The 20,992-nt window shown below is 35.4% G+C and overlaps 1 protein-coding gene across 1 annotated transcript in view; it reads right to left on the bottom strand.

Moving 5' to 3' along the window:
* Positions 1-5,698: 5,698 nt before the first annotated feature.
* The window catches only part of IMMP2L (inner mitochondrial membrane peptidase subunit 2), a 446,080-nt gene continuing 430,786 nt past the window's right edge, over positions 5,699-20,992 (bottom strand). Inside the window, exon 6 of the mRNA XM_054088177.1 lies at positions 5,699-7,036. Coding sequence (XP_053944152.1) covers positions 6,917-7,036 — 120 coding nt within the window. The 3' untranslated portion in view covers positions 5,699-6,916. The remainder of the gene's footprint in view (positions 7,037-20,992) is intronic.

Here is a 20,992-nt window from a genome sequence, read left to right on the forward strand (position 1 = left end):
GAACAGGCTCATCAAAAGCAGGTTAAAAAGTCAAGTACCATAGCCTGATATTAGGTCCTTGGGCATCACAGTTTTATGGAAAATTCGGGATCATTTCTGTAATTAACCCTTGTAATCAAATGAATAAAACTATAAGGAGAACTAAAAAAAAGCTGTTATATGTTTCATTTATTAATTGAAATGTGTGTAAGAAAAAATATGAGGGTGGTACATTTTCGCTCTGAAAGGATATGAAATTCAATTTTGACATTTAATAGAAGGATATGGGAAAAGGTTAGATGTTAAATAAAATGCTGATACATTTGTGAGTGGGATGAGGAAGACAGTACATGATGTGGTGGGTTAATACTGTTCTAACAAGTAAACAAAATTTAAAAAAAAATTAAATTAAAGGTTTGGTCCCTGTATGGTCAGGATAACCTGATAGTCAGATACAGTTGCTGCATTTTTTAAATATTCTACAACTTCATGTTCTAGGTACTAAATCATACAAAAGTGAGATGCTCACCCAACAGCATTCTTAATAAATTCCAATCAGTAAGATATTTGGTTGGTGACATAATCTTAGTATTGGCAATATTTTCTGTGTAGTTTTGCTTAAAATCCTCTTGAGGTGCAGTTACATAAGCCAGCTTCTGGCTTATCTTTTATTTCACGAATTAAAAAAGAAACTAAACCCATAACATTCAGAGGCATAAGAGATAATGCTAGAATTTCCACAACAGGATATGCAATATTTTTTTTTAATTAGAAAAATACTGGGAAAAAAAATAGGTGATATTAAATTTGTAGTTATGGCACCAAATTAAATAATTTGTGTATTTACTTCACACCAAGGAATGATTAAAAAGGAGTAGAGATGCAGGGATGAGGATTTCAGCTCTACTGTCTCTGGGGTTCCCCGTTGATCCCCTAAGCCGCTGCCATGCATTTTTCTTGCAGGCTTTGTCCTCTATTATTTTTCAATAACTTGAATTTATTTCTGCATAAAAGTGCAGCTTCAATAGGATGGCTAGACAGTGCTACTACTTGTTATTTATACAAATCCACTCTCTTTGGTGAAAATGGATATCTATAGAAAAAGGATATTTTCTACAGTATTTGCCATTAGTATGGAGTCATTACATTTTCATGAGCCCATATTGCCATAGCATCCTTAGCTCTAAAAAGGCTCATCTTTCTCTCTCACAATACAATGTTAGAGGGCTAAGCTGTCTACTTGGAATTTGGGTTTCACTGATCTTTTTCTTTCATTTAGATTTGCATTTCATCTCACAAATGGTTCATTTGTGCATTAATTGTGCAAGATAAAGAATGAGGGCGAATGACAGACAATCTTGCCACTAAGAAGGTAAACTGTGATGTAAGAAATCCTCTTTTTTTCCAAACCCATTGTGATTACCTTTTACTGTCTTCGATAAGATGCTTAGTAGACCATGATAAGAACAACAGACAATGTTGTTGGGCAGGAATAAAGTAATCATTTTCTTGATCACAATAGTGATGACAGTAAAATATTCTAAAGTAGAAAGATTACTCCATATTATATCAAAATACCAAAAGATCACCAAATTTGCACAAAATCATATGGGTTCATCAGCTGCTGGACTCCTAAGCTATACACCTACAGAATGGTGCCTCTGACAGCTATTTTACTTGTAATATGCTAGAAGTATTCAGAGCTCTTTCCGACTTCAGTGTAGTAAACAAATCTACAGGAATAAAAAAGGTGTGTGGAAATAAAAATTCTGCATAGCAAGACCTGATATTTGTCATCCTTTGACTTTCGATGTGACTTCAGGTTCATCTGTCTTAGGTGCCATCTTTGATGTCTGGCATGCTCATTGGTGTTAATACTTGAGAAGTCAGGCACTGTAAATTGTTTACTAAAGCCCAGTCTGTTCTCTTTGGTTTACCTTATTTTCTTTGGATAGTTCTGCACTATTTTATTTTATTTTTTAGGTTCCAGACCTGAAAAGCTAGTGCTTTGTCATGACAAATTGCTAGTTTTCATGTTGAGTACTATAGGTATGTTATGTTAAAGTATGAATAGGTGGAAAAAAGAAACTCAACAAATCTGCTATGGTGTTTCTTTTTCACAGGAAATATTGAGCAACTAATTGAGGATCCTCATATGCATTAGATGATCATTCATTCCTTACACCACCTTTCCACTTTCTTAATTGGAGTTTTGGTTTTCTATACGAAGAAGTGATGCTTAGACATTGCTAAGTTACAGAGCTTTGCTCATTGACTCTCTAAGTTGCAGTTCCTCATGTCTACTAAGTGTACCAAGTCCTGATCAGCTTGTAACACATTTTCATGCTCTACAAGTGCAGTCTGGCATCCAGATCTAGATGCAATTCTTTATACTGGGCCATAGGAAGGATATTTCTGTGACTCCTCATATGTAATAAAAGCAAGTTTTAAAACATCCTGTCATCCTTTCATTTCTTAATGTCCTACATCTCACTTTTGTTCATTCTTATTTAACTGCACTGCAGATGTGAGCCAACACCAAAACACGAGAAGGCTTGTGGGTGAAGAGGAAGATGCTGACTTAGAAAGCTGATCATAATGGCCTGAGTCCATGACAACTTTGTCACTAATATCATTACTGTAAGAACAGGCTTTCCTTTATATGTTTCACTCCCGAGGTTTGAAAATCAAATATATTAATATACCAATAAAATAATAAGACCTTTAAATATGTGGTCATAGGTTATTGCTGCTGCTTAATCCTTTCTGCTTCGGCAATATGGGTCTGCTCTTCATGCTGTGGATGCTGAATGATCTCTTACATTACCTTACTCAAATGTTCACGATTTCATTGAGCATTGATTTCTATTCACTAATCTATGTGATGACGTAAAATGTTGCATACAATAATGTGATGCCACATGTAGCAAACAGCTTCCACAGGAACCACATTCCTTAGATGCTTATTAGAAGAAAGTGTTACTGGAGGCTACTGTAACACAGTTAGGCTTGCATATAATGAATCTTATAAGCCTAAAGGAACTTTTACAGATATTGATGTAACTGCTTGCGTGCGCAGCACTAAAGCCACCACTAATTTACCTGTCACAGAATACTTAATCAGATAATGCGTAAAATACTTGATGTGGGTCTCAAAGTCTAGTTAATCTATACTCCCATTTCAAACAAAGTCTAGCTAATCCATACTCCCATTTCAAACAATCTGGATAAAATTATTTAAAACTTTGCAATGAAAAATAATCAGTTTTGATGTTTTAATATTTTTAAAATGCTAATGTTTCTTTCTCCTTGTCTAACCTAAAACTCTTATTGCATTGTAAGTCTGGTAGCTTTCCCACTGTAGATGATGGACTTAGATAACCACTTCACAGAAACCTTTCATGATTTTGGAGGCTGTGCCTCAGATTCTTCAGGTTAAATGATAAACCCAGTTTCTTTCAACATTTCTCATACATTATGTTTTTCCCTTCAATTTTTTTTGTTTCTCTCTAAATTTAAACTCTGGTTGTCTCTAATTTTTTTTTCTGGATCTGGTGCCTAAAATCATACTGTAGATGAATGAAGCAGAAATATTGTATATTTTGTTTACAGCATGCCTGTTTACAAAGTGTGGTTTTTTGTCTTATTTACAATGGCATATGTTGATTCTCATTCACCTACAATCTACTATACTCTTTGGGGCATGTTGCAGTTGAATACTTGGGACATTTAAATTTTCATAGCTTGTGTAAGTTCTTATGATAAAGAACTGGCCTCCACACAGACAAAGGAGTCAAGAGGAGAAATGGCAGCTGGGGAAGTCAAATAATACCGTGACTTAGCTTGTCTGTGGCTATTACTGGAGCCATCAGACTGTGGAAGTCTCATCCCTAAAACCATGAAGGAGCACAGATGGTGGGGGAGCCCAAATAACTGAGAGGCATGAGCCCCTGCTCCAGCCCCATGGAGGACAGCCAACACCAGGAGTCAGAGGGGAGGCGCTCTGCGTTGCCCCACAGACTGGTGACACTGCTCAGGGTATGGGGTTTGCTGTGGGGTGCAGGGAAGAGCACTTCGGTACGGCACAAAACTTGTTTTGGGATGTTTAGGGGACCAAAATCAGGGAAACAAGTGCTTGGGGAGGATTAAGTGTGGGAAAAATAGGGGTATGAGAGGATCCATTTGCACACAAACAGATGCTTATCTGCCAGCACATGACTCCGAGCCTGATCAGTGCAATCTGTCTCATTAAACTCTATTCCTAGCTATTTTCCCGGGTGTGGGTCCTTCTGGGCTGTGTACGTGCATAGGGAGGACGTGAGTGCCAACTGGCTGGGGTGGACCAGGGGTGGGAGGCTCTTGTGCCTGTGGTTCCGTACTGGGTGTGAGGAGGGTGCACTGTCAGTGAAAACTCTGGCCAGTACCAAGCCAGACCAGATGAGGTGTGGGACACGTGGCCTGGAGGGTGGGTTACAGTGTCCCTAGAGGTGAGACCACAGACGGATTTGGCTGACAGAGGCACAATAGGGTCCCAGCCAGGTGCCAAAACTGCAGTTCCACTGGGAGACCCATTTGTTTGTGTCCATGCGTGCATGGGGAGAGTGAGAATCCAGGTCCAGCTACTAGATGGACCTGGGTACGGTTACTGGGAGGATTCACTGAAGAGTGTCTGGGGCTTGTTTGTGCAGGCGCCAGCAAACCGGGAGATTAGAATTCTGTCTGCCTGGCAAAATGGGCATCTGATGCTGGAGGCATCCGTGTTGTATATATTTGTATGAATCTCTCATTCAGTATTTCCATTCTGATCAGCCAGCGAGCGGAACAGGATGAGGTCACTGGTGTCATTAGTGTTTATGTGAGTACCAAGTGCTCTTGTCTATGTTGATGTGTGTGGTCAGTCACATGTACATTGATGTAACATACTCCGTATGTATGTGCCATTGGGTCTTGCTGCTGGATGGACCTGGGGACATGCAGCTGCAGCAGCCTTGTCCTTGTGCTGCAAGATCTGGCACCACCTAAGAACTTCTGTGCAGCCCGCGGTTCTACCTCATCTGTATTTTATTCTCACATATCTATGGATTTTTCTCCATTGGAAATTAGGTCTGCAATCCTAAAGAACTTCAAAGAATCTTTTTGGAAATGTAGCTGATGCAGACACATTTGGCTGCATCTTTAGACAAAATGAATAGAAAAATTTAATTAAGATAATAACTGTCGAACAAATGCCTTTGTTTTTGTTTATAACTCTCTGGCACTGGTTTTGCAGAATATGTACCAGTGAATCAGAACAGCCAACCAAATTTTCCAGTTTGTCAATATATGTAAGAAATTCTGCCAAGTTGATACTCAAGGGGAGGATGAAGAAGGGGCTGAATTAGTGGAAAGAAGCAAAATGAAGATCTGAGCAACTGAGAGCAATAAAATTGATCTAATCTGGTTTCGTTCTGCTTCTTTTTATGTTTGTCTTTTTCTTTTCCCTTTCATGGATATGTTTTTGTATCTTTGTCACAAAAATTACTTATGATTGTAGTAAATTTCTTGAATTAATTTAATTTTTCTTAATTAAATCGGCACCCTCCCTGCAAACAGTTTTCAATCACTTTATGTCAATCAAAACAATTGTGAATTTACTGCAATTAACACCAAAACAAACTGCATTAGTTTTAACTAAGATGAATTCAGAGACGTAATGGAATAGCTTTTTGGAACAGGGAAAGATTATGGCATATGCAGAAAGTAAAGTGTTCAGGGCTACAGAACTGGAGCATTTAAGAAGAGGTTTAGACAGTAATGGAGAGTTTTCACAGTGATTGAACCTGCAATCTAACCAATACGCAGATGTGTGCCTTCAAATAGCTATGGACTTATTTTTGTCTCATCTGAAGTTCTGACAATTGCATGATTTTAGCTGAAATGTTTAAAGATCTTACGTGTGACTTGTCAGATTTTTAAAGTACTATCCTGTCTGAAGTAAAATCCAATAAATACAAAAATAAACTGATTTATATTAATCTGCATCTGAAAATGTGCCATTTTTCAAGTTCTTTTCACTTATAATTTATGCAGAAGCTTTACTACATATTCACAGAGTGTATTTATAACACGAATTATAGGTTTATAGTATTAATTGTATAGATTTATAATCTTACATTACATTAGAAATGTGGCAATCGATACTAGCAGTTATTTACTGTACTTGAAAAATGAATGAAACACTGCTTTTAGGTAGGTCAATATAATTTGCATATTTTAACTGAAAATCTACTTCATGAAAATATATAAGGAATGTTTATATAAAACACTCCTGAAAAAGAAATTAAAAATAATTTCAGTACTAAGTTTAATAATAAATAAAAGTTGCATTAAAAGGGAAAAAAACACTCATTAGCTTTTTTTAAAACAAATATGACAAATACAATTAACTTTTCAGCTACAGAAGTGTCGATTCTTTGGTATTAGAAATTACAGGACAATCCAAAGCATATTACATGCTTATATTTTTTCATATGCAATCAAAGATAATGATAAAAGTTCCATTCAGTTGCTCAAGAAACAAGCTGAATATAAAAGATTAAAATATTTTATTGAATTTCTTATCCAGAGAAGAACAGGTACAGTCATAACAAGTCAAGCATTTTACTGTTCCCCTAAAAATTGAACAATCAAGCCTTCTACAACGAATTATTTAAAACCAAAACAATGCAAGAAGCACTACACTTTGAGATTTTTTTTTAAGAACATCAAACAACAAAACAAATACAAACCCAGAAAAAAAATATGCGTAAGGGGGCATTTCAACAGGAAGGTGTCACGTGTATTTGCTGATACGATACCTAATGTTTAAACACATTTGGCAAAGCTCTTGCAGATGATGGTATAAACACTGCAACTCTTTCTGGTTAAATTTCAGAATTTTTCTGTCTGAACGTTCAGATCACTCTTGTTCACTCTGGAGTGGTTTGCGCTCCGGAGGCAGCACCGGCTGTAACTTCTGCCAGCGTTGTGGAGGCCAGAGGATATGAGTAGCTCGAGCATGTAGAAGTCCAAGAGAAACCTGTAGCCAAAACATAAACCAGAGAGATTATTAAATACTGCAAAAAAAATGGAATGTTGAAAATACAAAGCACATGATGATTTGTTAGAGCAATGAGAGAATACAAAGCAGAAAACTTTGCATGCATGAGAAATTTCTCAAGCATGTAACTAGTGGAAAAGAAAAATTGCTTCAGTGACAACCTTTTTTATTTTTTGTTAAAACATTTAGTGGATCTCAAAGCAGCTTTGCTGAAATGCACTGGCCATAACAAGTATGAACCAGGAATGTTTTTTCAGTTTGAGAAAAACAGCTGGTCAAAACAGGTGAGGCATTCTAAAATCCACTAAATGCTTTTAGTTATTACTTCTTTTGAGTACAGCAGAATAAGGTTCAAGTATCTATTCTGAATAAGTTAAACAGAACCTATGTCTCAGATTCAAGCTGTGCACACTAAACGCACCAGGACAATGGCTTTCCTAAATGTGCTGTGATTTCTGTTCAGAATTGTCCTTCACAACTCCATTTTATCTCCAACCAAAAATGGAAATTACTGTGAATCATGAATATTTCACCAAGGACGAGAATGTATTTGTGATAAAGTTATTTTAAATACATCTACAGATAAAATATTCTTTAACTTCTAGAACTACTTACACTACATTCATCCCTTTTGTAAACATGTTTTACCACCTTATTATTTATCATTATTCTACTCAAAAAATTTTACTTCAATATTTTACTTCACTAAATCAAAGTAGAAGTCAATACTGATATTGTTTACAAAAGGATCACTTATAGGTGACATAGTTTAGAAAACTGAATTGCTCAGAAAACATTAAGAAAATTACAAACGATTTTTTTTTTCAAGCACAGCTGGACTAAGAATAACTGAGAACTGAGAATCACATTTTTGGATTGAGATAATAACACAGGCCTTCAATGCCTGTACTTAACATTGAAATCAAGTAATTTCATATGAATTAATCTCAATTTGAAAAGCCTCCTGGATGGACTTATGCTTCTTAAGTTATTTGTTTTGATTTCTTCTGGAGGGATAATATGAAATCAGTTTCCAACCAACTATAAAGTAGTCAGTGCCAATAGAAAAGTTACAAACAAGACAAAAGCACAGTTAGAAATTCTAGAATGTCAATATATGTGAAAAGATGAAATAATTCTGACTCTTAAAGAGACAAAAGGGTCAGAAGTCTATAAAATTTTAAATGGCATAGATAAAGCATGCAGAGGCTTTATTAGCCTATTATGTCATCATTTCTTACAAGAATGAGGAAATATCAGATGACATTATCTTAAAGAATTTTTAAAGCCAACGAAAAGGAAATATTTCTTCAAAGTGTGCAGAATTACATCATACTTGCATATATTATACAGGGAACCAAAGATACCAGAAAAGAATAACAGATTGGTTCAGAAAATTTTATAGATGCAAAGTCCATCACACACAATTAAACATCAACAAAGTAACAATGTAGTCTCTATACTCCACATTAGGAAACACTGAGAGAAAAATGATATACTTATTTTGTTCTTACAGTCTAATGACATGGTATTGGCTGTTGTCAGAGGCAGGAGTTAAATGGGTTTCTGGTTTGAACCTGTAAATTCCTGCTTAAATTTTATATAAACTCAGTTCTTCAATTTCATTCCATTACTCATCACAAAAAAAAAGTGATTTCAGTAAGCAGGCAATTCAGCATTTTATGCAAATAGACATCAAATAGGCCCCTAGGAATATCTTCAGCTAATTTTCTTGATTTAATTTCATGAGATTAATGTATATTCACCAGTCTCTCTCTACTACATAATCAAATCAGTGAAGCTGAAGTGGTCTATATCTAATTCCATATTCTGTTGTTTGATGAGGCAGGTGCTGAATTACTTGACTATAATTTGGTTACTTAATAACCCACAATATCTAAAAGAATCTGAAGCACATCACCAAAATTGCAGTCTAGTATCATATTTCATTTGCTTGATCCCTTACAGGGATCACTTGTTTCCCTGATCCATTGCAGCTTTTTTCCTACGCTTAAGCAAAGGACAGTGACAACTCTATTTTGATAGGATTTAGCTACATTTTCACAAGTCTTGACATACTTATGTGTAGTTTGTTGGATATTTATGGAAATCACAAGATCCTCGATCATAATTATCCCATAAAGTGGTCTGAAATGTAATATTGCTGTGGGGAATTTGTTCCTTAAATACACAGTATGATGGCACACACATTACAGGCTGGTGCCAAAACATAAAACCACAGCAAACCACACCACAGCATACAAAATGTGACAGCATTAGTATAGAGAAAAATATTCATCTCAAACACAAATAACATCCCATTTTTAAAGCTCTGGTTTTTTTCTCAGTGAGCTTGTTACTGATGTCAGTAGGAGGTCTGCATGCAGACTGAGAATATAATAAATGAATCAAAATTTCTTTTATGCTGAGGCTGGGGACAATTCTGCCCAGAGGATTACTTCTACTGACCATCATCTGACTTGAAACTAATAAAGAAATATCCTTCCTATAAATCTGATTTACAGGACAACATGGCTAGTGTTAAAAAGGAAAAACAGGTGCTGCTCGGTGATGGAAGTCTTCACTAAATAATAAATGACACTGATGCTATAGGGCTTCTTTTAAAATTACTTAAAGGCTCACTTTAAAAGCACCTTGATGTTTCACTTCTGCAAACAACCTTAATAACTTTTGTCCTTCGCCTATTATTATTCTGTAGCTACCGCAGCAGCCATGAATTTCACTGAGGAAGAACAGAATTGTTCGCAGAGAATAACCTGCCCTCATTAATGGTTTTACCCTCATCAAGGTTAGACATGGACAAAGCGTGAACTGTTATTGAACTTTATTGAAAAAGATTTCAAACATTGAACAGATTATTGAAATAATCTGTTAAAAAAGAGATTACTCAGTCCCCTTACTGACATTATTTATTCTCTTAACTTAAGAAAATAAGTTTACCCCCTTAAAACACTGTCTTAATCATAAGAAAAATGAGTACTTTACAGACATAATTTCTTTGAGGAACATATTTCATTTACAGGCATGAATAAGAGAAGGCAGCAATCTAAATAGTTGATTTTTATTCTATCTTACGATCTATTTATTATTTTTGCCGTGGCAACAACAGACACTATGTTGAATTGAATCCATATTATTCTCCCTAACCTAAGCTGTTTAGGCATTAATTCTACTTTTTTAAAAAAATGTTCAATATTTAATTGAACAGCTGAGAAGGCATTCTGTTAACATAGCAATTTTATCTTGAAAATAAGTTTTGAATGGATAATACTGTTTTGACACTGTTACTGTGATAAAAGCATATGTCCTCAGAGTCTGCACGTTGTTAGTATGTTAGTTGTATGGAGACTGATTAGTTTTGGCACTGCATTAGGGTATGATAATCTTAAGCTTGATAGTGCCATCCGCAGTGGTATTTACAACTATCTTGATTATTCTGTCCTAACAGGTTAGGATAAATGCACTTCTATTACTATAAAGACTTACATCACTATCACTTCCCCCTGGTTCCAAAATACTTCATTATAAAATACTTACTGATTTACAGACTCCACTCTCCACTTCTTCATGTCTGCTTGCCATTTGACACCTTCACTGTCTTTTAGCCTGATGCCTTTCCTAATCCCAAATCATAATGGGGAAAGCAGCACTCAGACTGTGCAAGAATCCTATGTGGATGTAGCATGCAGTGGCACACACCGAAATATCTATGGAAATCCAAGTCTTCAGTTCAGATTTCAAGAAAAGGAAAAGTCCAGGGAAGGATGTAACCTAACAAGGCTATACTCAACTTCCTCAGGATATGTGAAATCTACCAAACCCGCTAAATTCAGATACTGCTGTTCCTATTTGTGAGTTCACTTTACTTTAGGAGCATTCCCTACAGCTTTCTCTTTGTTTCTGTGTTCCTTGAACCTTTGGTTACTTTGCCTTAGCTTAAAGAGACAAGATTTCAAATTCTGTAAGAACATTAAAACAAGTAAATGCACCACCACTGAGTATAACCTGAGAAACAAGCAATGAAAAACCAAAAACCCCTGGTTTTTATAGCTAAAGCTAGACTTCCTAACTAGTTAATTTGCTAATTAGAGGTAATAATATGACAAAGAGACAGAAAACAACGCAAGAATGTTTGTTCTGCTGTTATTGTAGCCCCGTAAGCCAGTATTGCCATTGCTAATAACAAGCTGCAGACCATGTACCAGCACTCAGGACTAATTTCTCAGGTTTCATCTGAACTTACCTTGCCTGCCTGGAGTTCTGATTTAGCCTGTTTAGCTTTAACAGTTTTTCTAATGATTAGGTAACTATTGCCTAAGTTATTAAAGTTTTGCTTATATCACTTATATTTGTTTATATTTGCCTAATCTTGGGGTATAATCAAAGGTTTTACATACATGGTAAAAAGTAATTATTCAGTGTAGAATGAAGTATTTATAACTTTAACATAATGTGCTCTACAGCACTATAAGCATTGGATAATAAAGGTAGACATAAAAAATCTAGCAATGATCATTAAAAAAGCAGCTGACTCGAGAACTGGAGAAAAACTTTTTAAAGAGGAAGAAAAGGTATAGAAGAGCAAAGAATGTACCTATATACATAAAATAAATATATCATAAATACAGATACGAGGGAAAAAAAGTGATTTTGCCTATCAGTAAAGAATTAATAATTAAAAAGAAAAAAGGTAGAAAAATATAGAATCATAAAATTGCTTAGGTTGGAAAAGAACTGTAAGGTCATCGAGTCCATCCATAAACTTAACACTTCTAAGTCCACCACTAAACCATGTCCCTAAGCACCACGTTTTTCAAATATCTCCAGGGATGGTGACTCAACCACTTCCCTGGGCAGCCTGTTCCAGCGCTTGACAACCTTTTGGGTGAAGAAATTTTTCTTAATATCCAAACCAAATCTCTTCTGGTGCAACTGGAGGCCATTTCCTCTTGTCCTATCACCTGTTACTTGGGAGAAGAGATCAACAGTCACTCTCACTACAATATCCTTTCAGGTGGTGGTAGACAGCGATAAAGTCTCCGCTCAGCCTCCTTTTCTCCAGGCTGAGAGAAGAACACTGAGGTGCCGGAGCATGTGCGAAGAACGACAATGAAGCTGGGGAAGGCTGGAGTGTGAATGGAAATATTGTAATTAAACTAATTATATTAACAGTCTAAGAAAGCGCTGTAAAGAGCAAAGATTTTAGTGCATCTGTGCTTTCCCTATCAGGCAAGGTCACATTTTTGATCACAACAAAGTTTTGGCTGTAACAAAATGTTACCACTGCCTTTCTAATTAACTCTTGTCAAGTGGTGCAAAATACAGAAAGTTTATCTGTCTTTTCCTCACTTGATATTTATTTTTGTATTTTTCCTAAACAAAAATGGATATTTTAATATATCAATATTAATATATATATCAATATTATATATATGTGCATATTGAAATATCAATATGCATATTTTGGTTTCACTGTTTCTTCTGCTTTAAAGAAAAAAATAGATTCAAAATCAGAAAAAAAAAGGAAATGTACAGTGGGTTTTGATTTGGGGAGATTGTGGCTAAAACTTAATTATTTCAATAAAAACATCAAATACACATGAAACATTTACATCTTTTTGAAAGAAGGTCCTATAACCATACTGCAAAGTATAAAATGACATAAGGAATCTGGGAATATCTAGATCAGTCACAGAAGATAACAATAACGGAATGTAATAGGAAGCTAACAATAAAACACAGTAGTAATCCTTAACATTGGATCACCATGGTACTCTGAAGGTGTACCTGAAGAGACACTTGAACATAAATACACTTTTTCTGAAGAATAAATTCTAAAAAATACTATCTGAAAAATATTTTATTTTATCATTTTTAAGCCTAGAAAAACTTCAGTATTCATCTGTATTTTGTCTCCTAGTCTCATTAATAAATGTTTAAATTGTGCAAATCCTCTAAAATACAGAGAACAGTAAAATACAGAAGAGAACAGTAATAGCTCCCCCCAAAAAATAGAAACAGAACTAAAATTACAAATACCACAAATTATCACTCATGTATTTGAAAAATTTCATCAACAGCCAAAAAATCAGAGTTTTAAAGGCATGTATCACCCTTTGGTTTTGAAGAGTCACTTTTCCTTTAGCCTCCTAAGCTGTGTTATACTCCAGCAATATTGCACAGGCCTTCCAATTGCAATGGCAAATGATAAACAGGCAAACACAAAATGTAACATTCTCTCAAACCAAAAGGAGATAAAACAATACGAATGATCACAATTAATGTTTAAAATTATGCTTTCTATTCTCTGAAATAATATATTCTCACTACATCTTTTGTTCATATGAAGGTTGGAAAGGAAGTTTAATACACACATGCTCTATGTATACGACTTTCACACACAGCGCTATGAAATATCAGCTGTATACAAAATTTTCTTCTCAAATTTTCTGTTTCATAACAGAAAGTCTTTGGGAATTGGGGGATGTAAAATTTTCTCTCTGGTAACCAAATTCATTGGGGATGGGGAGGAGTAACTCTGTAGCAGCAGAGATCTAATTAGACTACATTTTGCTGGCTGGATACTTGTTACTCCCCACAGAGTTTCTGAAAGGTCCCAATAAGTGAAAAATCCTCTAACATGTCGAAATCCTGGATTATTTATAGATGGCACCATTTGAGCAGACATATAGCTTTATATAGATTTTTTCCAGATCTAGCAGTTCATTGCCCTGCTACCTGTTATATATTCTATTAGCCAAATAGCTGTAGCTTAATTGTGCTGAAATTCTAGGAGACTAGGAATTTCGTATTTGTGTGGAGGTTGAAAAGGGTGTGTAAAGGGACCAGGCTAATGAGAAAGGAGAGCAAAAAAGTTCTAGAATAGTTCATCCCCCAAAATCTCAAAGAAAACCTCAGCATAGTATCATAGTTCAATCCTAGCCAGCAAATAAGCAACACACAGCCACTCGCTCACCCCTGGCCCCAGCAACTATGTAGTCTTTCAGCTATAATACTAACAAAAATATACAGTGTGGGATAGCTATCTGTGTCAAATTAGATTGCTTGTCTTTAAGAAAGGTTGTTGCACTGGGTTTTGATATTAGATTTTAGGTGTAAAACGGCCTCACAGAGAATTCTCCCAGTAAATTAATCTCTTCAAAAAAATCCATACTTTAATAGAAAGCAAGCATGATCACTATTACGTTTCATTTTCTGTACATGGTTGAACTTTGAAACAACTACTATCAAGTGCAGTAGCAGGAAAAAGGCTCAATAAAAAGAAAATCCTGTGGATTACAGTAAAATCCCTGAGAAACCACTTCCTCTAGTAGAAGCATCTGGGATAATGAACAATGGCAGAAGAAACAAATATCCTTGACCTCCTTCTTTAATGAATGTAAGAATAACACAAAAATGAGAATAAAAAAATATTCTGTAAATAAAATCATACCACAACAGATGATCCTCAACTTTTATAAGCTCATTGAAGGCTGGCATAACAAGATGCTAACTAGCTCATGAATACAAAGAAAGCTATGGATTCCTTTTGACTACAAAGCAAAGTACTAGCATCTCCATCATTCTTTCCTCTCATCCCTGAACAAATCAGTTCTAATGGAGCTGTACGGATCTAGCAACAAAGAATGCAGCCTATTAATTTTGTTAGTAAGTGCCCCGTTACAGTTCCGTTAGTTTGACAACTGAAGCAGCAGCTACAGCTACAGATAAAACATTCCATATGTGTTTTCTTTCACAGAGTTACTGTATCATCAGTAAAGGTCTTATTGAAGTTATCAAATTCAGAAGTGTTCATTTAGATAGAAAATGGATTATAAAAAAATCTGAAAAAATATATAAATGACAATTATTTTAAAAAAGGTTCAAACGATGAAAACAGACACTCAACAAGAGGTGCACACAAAATAAGATGTAATGACAGAAATGTATTTCAAATGCAATGGATGATTCCCAGAATTAATAAAATTCACATTAGCAGAGAGTAGCTCTTTAAAATTAGTATAACAATTGCAACTGCTCCAATCCAAAGAGGTTTTGCAATTTAAGTTATTCATATCAGAAGAGATGAGCATAGTCACTGCATTGTAATACAAGTTCAGATTATTGATTGAATAGAAAAAATGTAAGGTACTAAATATAAAAATAACTAGGTTGTACTCTCTTCTGCTCTGTCATGCTTACGTGTCTATGTTAAGGCTAAAGTTACAAAAGAGGTAAAGGAAGGATATGGTCACTGACAATAGAACATATTTCACAGACGAGATTTTTCCACAGTTACACGTGCAGAGATGTTGAATCATAATTTACATTCAAAAAAGTAGCGCAGATTTACAGGAATTCAGTATAAAATAGTATATTCTTTATTGAACTCATAAAGAAATGAGCTATCGATGCCATTGACTAAATTGAACAGTTTAACAGGTTTGGAACAAGTATTCTATGAGTTGAATTCTGTCTCAATGCATTATCTTGGAATTTTCAAGGATATATTTTTGAAAGGGACACTACGGTTAATTAAATTCTTCACTACAATCCACTTTCTGCCATGTTTTCTAAAGACACCTTTTTTAAATTGATGTTGGTATATAATACAGCAGCGTTTCATCTCAGTAAGTATAGCATTATTAGAAATTATACTTCCTTGCTTAAGATTAAAAGAACCATTATGCTAAATAGGTCTACAAAAAAGATTTGCAAACTAAGTATTATTTATTTTGGATTTTTAGTAATAGAAATGGTGAAATAATTTGCTTAGTGCACACTATGACAGGCTTTGCATGCTGCATATACGTAACTATCATTTAATAGTTAAAAGCTTTTTAATATCTCACTGAGTGGTGCACAAAATTCCTAGACTAAATAGGATTGTCATTAAGTCATGTAACTCAATAGAAGAACAAAATGTACTAACAGCTTTCATGAAGGAGCCCTACATTAAAAAGCAGTAATATATTTGCAATTCAATATTTTAAAATTTGATAAATCAAGTGGCAGGGAACAATTATTAAAACACATGTATTATCTTCACCTAGAAAGCATTAGCTATATCCCAAATCTATGCATATTAATTATTCAGGAATATATAAAAACCTTCAATGTAAATTCCTGTTCAGCAACATGTTGTGTCAGTGCCAACAGTCAGAAAATGTCAGGCTTAATGACATTTTTCAGCTTACTACACTGATATTGATTATGCGCATCGTCTTTCTTGACTGAATACTTAGAACACTATGCAGAAATGCTGTACATTACAAATTAGGTTGATTTCCAGTTTTGTTCCGTTGTATACCATTAATGTAGAGTTTCATTCTAAAGCTTTCACAAACACAGCAGTACAGTGCAGTGAGTACATAGGAAGGAGTCTCAGAGCAGCTCCGAGAGCTCACACACTGCACAGGGACTGCACTGTCCTTTCACTACACTGCTCCCGCACAGACCCAATTCACCCCTCAGCCTGGTACACGAGCAGACAGAACCTTCCCTTTGCTCCATCACGTCTTCTCTGTGAGATACATATGGAGGTATCCTGACACTGCTCTGGCCATAGAAATTCACTGTGACGCTCTGCATTATATGAGGGAGAACCTACTCTGATTCCACTGCACACTCACTGATAAAGCAAGTGATAATCTATGATAATCTATTAGTATGAACTAATAATCATAGAATCACCAGGTTGGAAAAGACCTCTTGGATCATCAAGTCCAACCATTCCTACCTGCCACTAAACCATGTCCCCGAGTACCTCGTCTACCTGTCTTTTAAACACCTCAAGGGATGAGGACTCCACCACCTCCCTGGGCAGCCTCTGCCAGTGTTTCCCCATTAGTGAAGCCTGCGTGCACAGAAAGTTTAAGTGAACAATGGTTGTAATTCATTGAAAAAATGGAAGGAAAATGGATGTCTAGCATTGAAAGGCTGAGCAAAAAAGCTACAATGACGAATCAAATTTCACCAGATTTCCAGACATGTGACTATGCCAGGGATCATATGCATGCAAGCTGGGAAAGAAGACATTTTGGACTCATTCAGGATATACAAAAGGAAAGGAAGGAGTCCTACTGTTAGAAGGAAACAGTAGGCTTCAATGTCTAGACATAGTCAAATTCTTCTTCAATGATAGTGATGAGAAAAAAACCCACATACTAGTTACCTAGTTGTTGCATCTAATTTATATTCTTAATATTCCTTCCAAAAGCTCAGCAAAGGACATGATCTCACAGGTCAAAAACCAGGGCTTTTTATGTACTTAGAGGAGTACTGGCACTAATGGATGTCACAAAAAACATTGCATCCTGCTGCTGCTTCCTCTGCTCTGCTGCGAGCAGCTCCAGCCTGAGTGGCTCCATCAGTGAGGGCTGTAATGGGACAGCACTGGGAACAGCAGATCCCAGGTGTTCAGTAAAGTTAATTTCAATTTTACTTGGCAGATAATTGGCCATCAGTCAAGCTCTGTAATTATCAAATGCTGACGTAAGGAAGAAAAAAAAAATAGACGAAGCATAGAAGGCTTGCAGTAGCCAGAAAATTAATTCACAGGAATTAGTGAGAAAATACCTCTTAATTAAAACCTTATTATATTACAAATATTACTGGCAAAGCAAACCTTTTCTAGAGCTAGGAGAACTGTTCAGAAATTTTCAATGACGCTGGCTTGTATGTTCAGCAAATAGATCTTTCCGTCTACTCAGAACTCCATTTTGTATCACACATTTCAACAGTCTTTGTTTGAAACAAATGAGGTTGTTGCAATACTGTTAATACAATAATTTTGATTTTCTCAAACCTTAAAATGACAACTCTTTAATAAACTATTCCACTTAACTAAATATTTAAAAAAATCCAGCTGTGATGCTTGCTTATATTTTCTTCTAAAACGGCATACAAAAACAGTTGGACTAACAGAAAACATGCTGCTGGCAACATAAGCTATGAAAAACAATGGGGAGTAAATATTCAATGAGCAGCTAGGATATCAATATGTCATTAAATAGCTGCATGATATGTTATTAAAATTATAAAAGACTTTTTAATAGAGGTCTTTATGTGAGGACAGCTACAGTTTATCTAAAATGGTAAATTTCATCAAGATAATTGTGTGTATGGAATTTCCCCAAGCTGATTTATGAGAAAAAAATACATAAATACTCTAAATATATACAGGGATTTTTCTCCCCCTTATAGCTATACTAATAGCTATGAATTTAAGAATGCTTAAGTATTTTCTCTGTTGTCTTTATCTGATTTATTGTGTACTTTTGCTAAAACTATGGAGACAAGATTAAATGTACTAAATCCAGTCTTTACTTCACTTGAAAATATCTCCAAAACTTTTTTTTCTTGTTATTTCTCTAGTCAATCTTACTATTATTTAGCATTCCATGCTTTTATGATACTGTGACATTTCTGAAAATATAAGAAATATTCTTGGTAAAATTCCAATCTTACAGCTATCCTTTCACATCATAACAGAAATAATGATTAAATAATTGACATTATATACTTATGAATATAATTTCTACATCCTACATAACTAATCATCTTTGTATACACATTTTTTTTCCTTTAGTTCATCCCAATCAGCTTAAGATGATGGCATAATAGGATCTGCTGAGGAAAAAAGCTTCACAAAAATAAATCAGAAGTATTAATAAGACTCCATCAGTGAGGAATTACATTTGTTTATGGAAAAGGTAATTTTACAGAGAAGTGACATGATAGAAGTCCCCAGGTGTGGCCCATGTACCTGGCAGCCCAGGTGGAGCAGCAGTCAGGGTGACGCAGTTCCCCATCATTATGGGGAAATAAAAAAAACTAGGAAGGACAGGAGGAGCTCACATATGAGCTTCCTGGCCATTACATTAGAGGTCCAGTTAAATTGACCTAAATAGAGGTATCTTCTGCCATTTGAGACGCCCCAGGAAACCTCTACTGGCCACTGTGACTCTTCATTCAGAAGGGCACAGGCTTCTTCAAAGTCCTATGCTATATCTTACAAAGGCACATAAATGTCTCAAATTCACTATGACACAGGAAAATCTGTTTGTAGATAGCCAGAGTTCTCCCATTGCTCCCTTCAAGACCTTTGTTATTCTTATTGGTGTATACTTACCATTTTTTTCCTGTTTCCCCCTTGCTCTCTACCCTTTTTAATGTATCCTTACATAATGAAACAGGATACTATAAAGCAGGTAAGTGAGTCATAGACTGCATCCTTTCAAAATAAGAACTTACCTTCCTTGTTAGCCAAATACAGTAAGCGGATTTAACATGCTACTTTACCCTTAGGTGCTATATTTATCTCAAGGAAATACTAATACTTGCTCTTAAGCTATACAGCAAGAGAAAGAAAGTAGTGGAAGACTAATGAATTCAGTTGCCTGCATATTTAATAAAATATTCTCCCATAATCATAATGAAGCCATAGTTCAGCAAAGCATGTGCTGAAATTTAAATACACAAGTAAAACACTTGAGCACATTATTAAAATTAAGTAAAATAAAATTGAATTAATACAATTTCCAGAAGCGATGATCCAGATTTATTAATGCTTTAAATTATTCCATTTTTCAGACTCCATGAAGCTATTAGGCTATTTCAGCAAATTATAACCACAGAGGACCACCAGGTTATCAGTAAAGGAAAAGGATAAGCACAATTAGGATCTAAGAGATCTAAATGTAAAAATTTAACATCACTAAAACTAATCCAGTACATGGACTCTTTCAGTTGCAGTAAGAAAATCACTGAAATTAAAATTCCTTCTAAGTGCTTATCTTTATAACACAATCTTGTTCAAAACATACTGTAAACTCTATTTTGCCAGTGATTTGGGACAGAAATCACATCTTTGGTCAGCAACAGACTGGGTATCCATCACCATTGCTACAATGCCTGGAGATCCAAGTACTTTCTCCTAAATTAGCTGAGGAGACAGCAGCAGTAACATGTGCAGACAGCACAATCTGATAAATTTTCATCAGTCTGCTCTGGAAACAATACTGTTCTGTATGTTTACTGATGTGTTTTTTCTGCTTCAGGACCTTAGCACTCAAAGCAGATGAAAAACGTTATCTATATTTTAATGAGACCATTACGAATAGTTAATCTTCTACCTTGCTTTAGAATACTAAATTTCTGTCAGCTGTTGGTAAAGGTTGTGGAAAGATAACTCTTGCAATTGCTTTGCAGTGGAGTTCTGGCAACTTCCCTGTAGCATCTTTGTTCTCCCTCAACCGCATAGCTTGAGCAACCCAGTCTGAGCTTGGTAAAGACTAAACATTCTTGTTTCCAAAACTATATTTCTTTATATTTTCTGTTTAATGAGTCTCATGCTTATTAATCTTGAATAGACAAAAGCCACACAAAACCTGCAAAGACAGATTTTCATACTTTGTTCCAAATTTCCATCAGTAACCTAAGTCCCCATGCTGTCTGGAGCCACATACCACAAGAGGTGAATCTGAAGCTGCCTTGTTCTCAGAAATCTCACCATCTGGCCATATGCACCATTTACTAAGTTCAAGAGTGAATCAATTCTGAAACTGAAGGCTGCCACACTGTGTGTTTCTAGGCACGAGGATGTGATTTTAACCATGAGTAAAATACCTATAATGAGTTGAAATCATCTAAATGCAGCAAGCAAGAGGATGGATTATTAGATCTAGTATCTAATAATAAGGAAAGTGTGGTTCTTAGGAAAAGTGAATAAATGCTAGGCTAGTTTCTCAAGACAGAAAGGGGGGAAAGGGTGTAGATAGCACCAAAACTTCAGATAGGAGTTTAGAATTTAGAATTGCTTGGACAGCCTACATCCTGAAATCAGAAGAAAGACTTCCTCCCTAAATGTGAGTAATAATATAAATTCAGCAAGCATTAGCAGCAAATGGAAAA

Source organism: Cuculus canorus, chromosome 1 (assembly GCF_017976375.1).
Source record: "Cuculus canorus isolate bCucCan1 chromosome 1, bCucCan1.pri, whole genome shotgun sequence".
NCBI classification, from domain to species: Eukaryota; Metazoa; Chordata; class Aves; order Cuculiformes; family Cuculidae; genus Cuculus; species Cuculus canorus.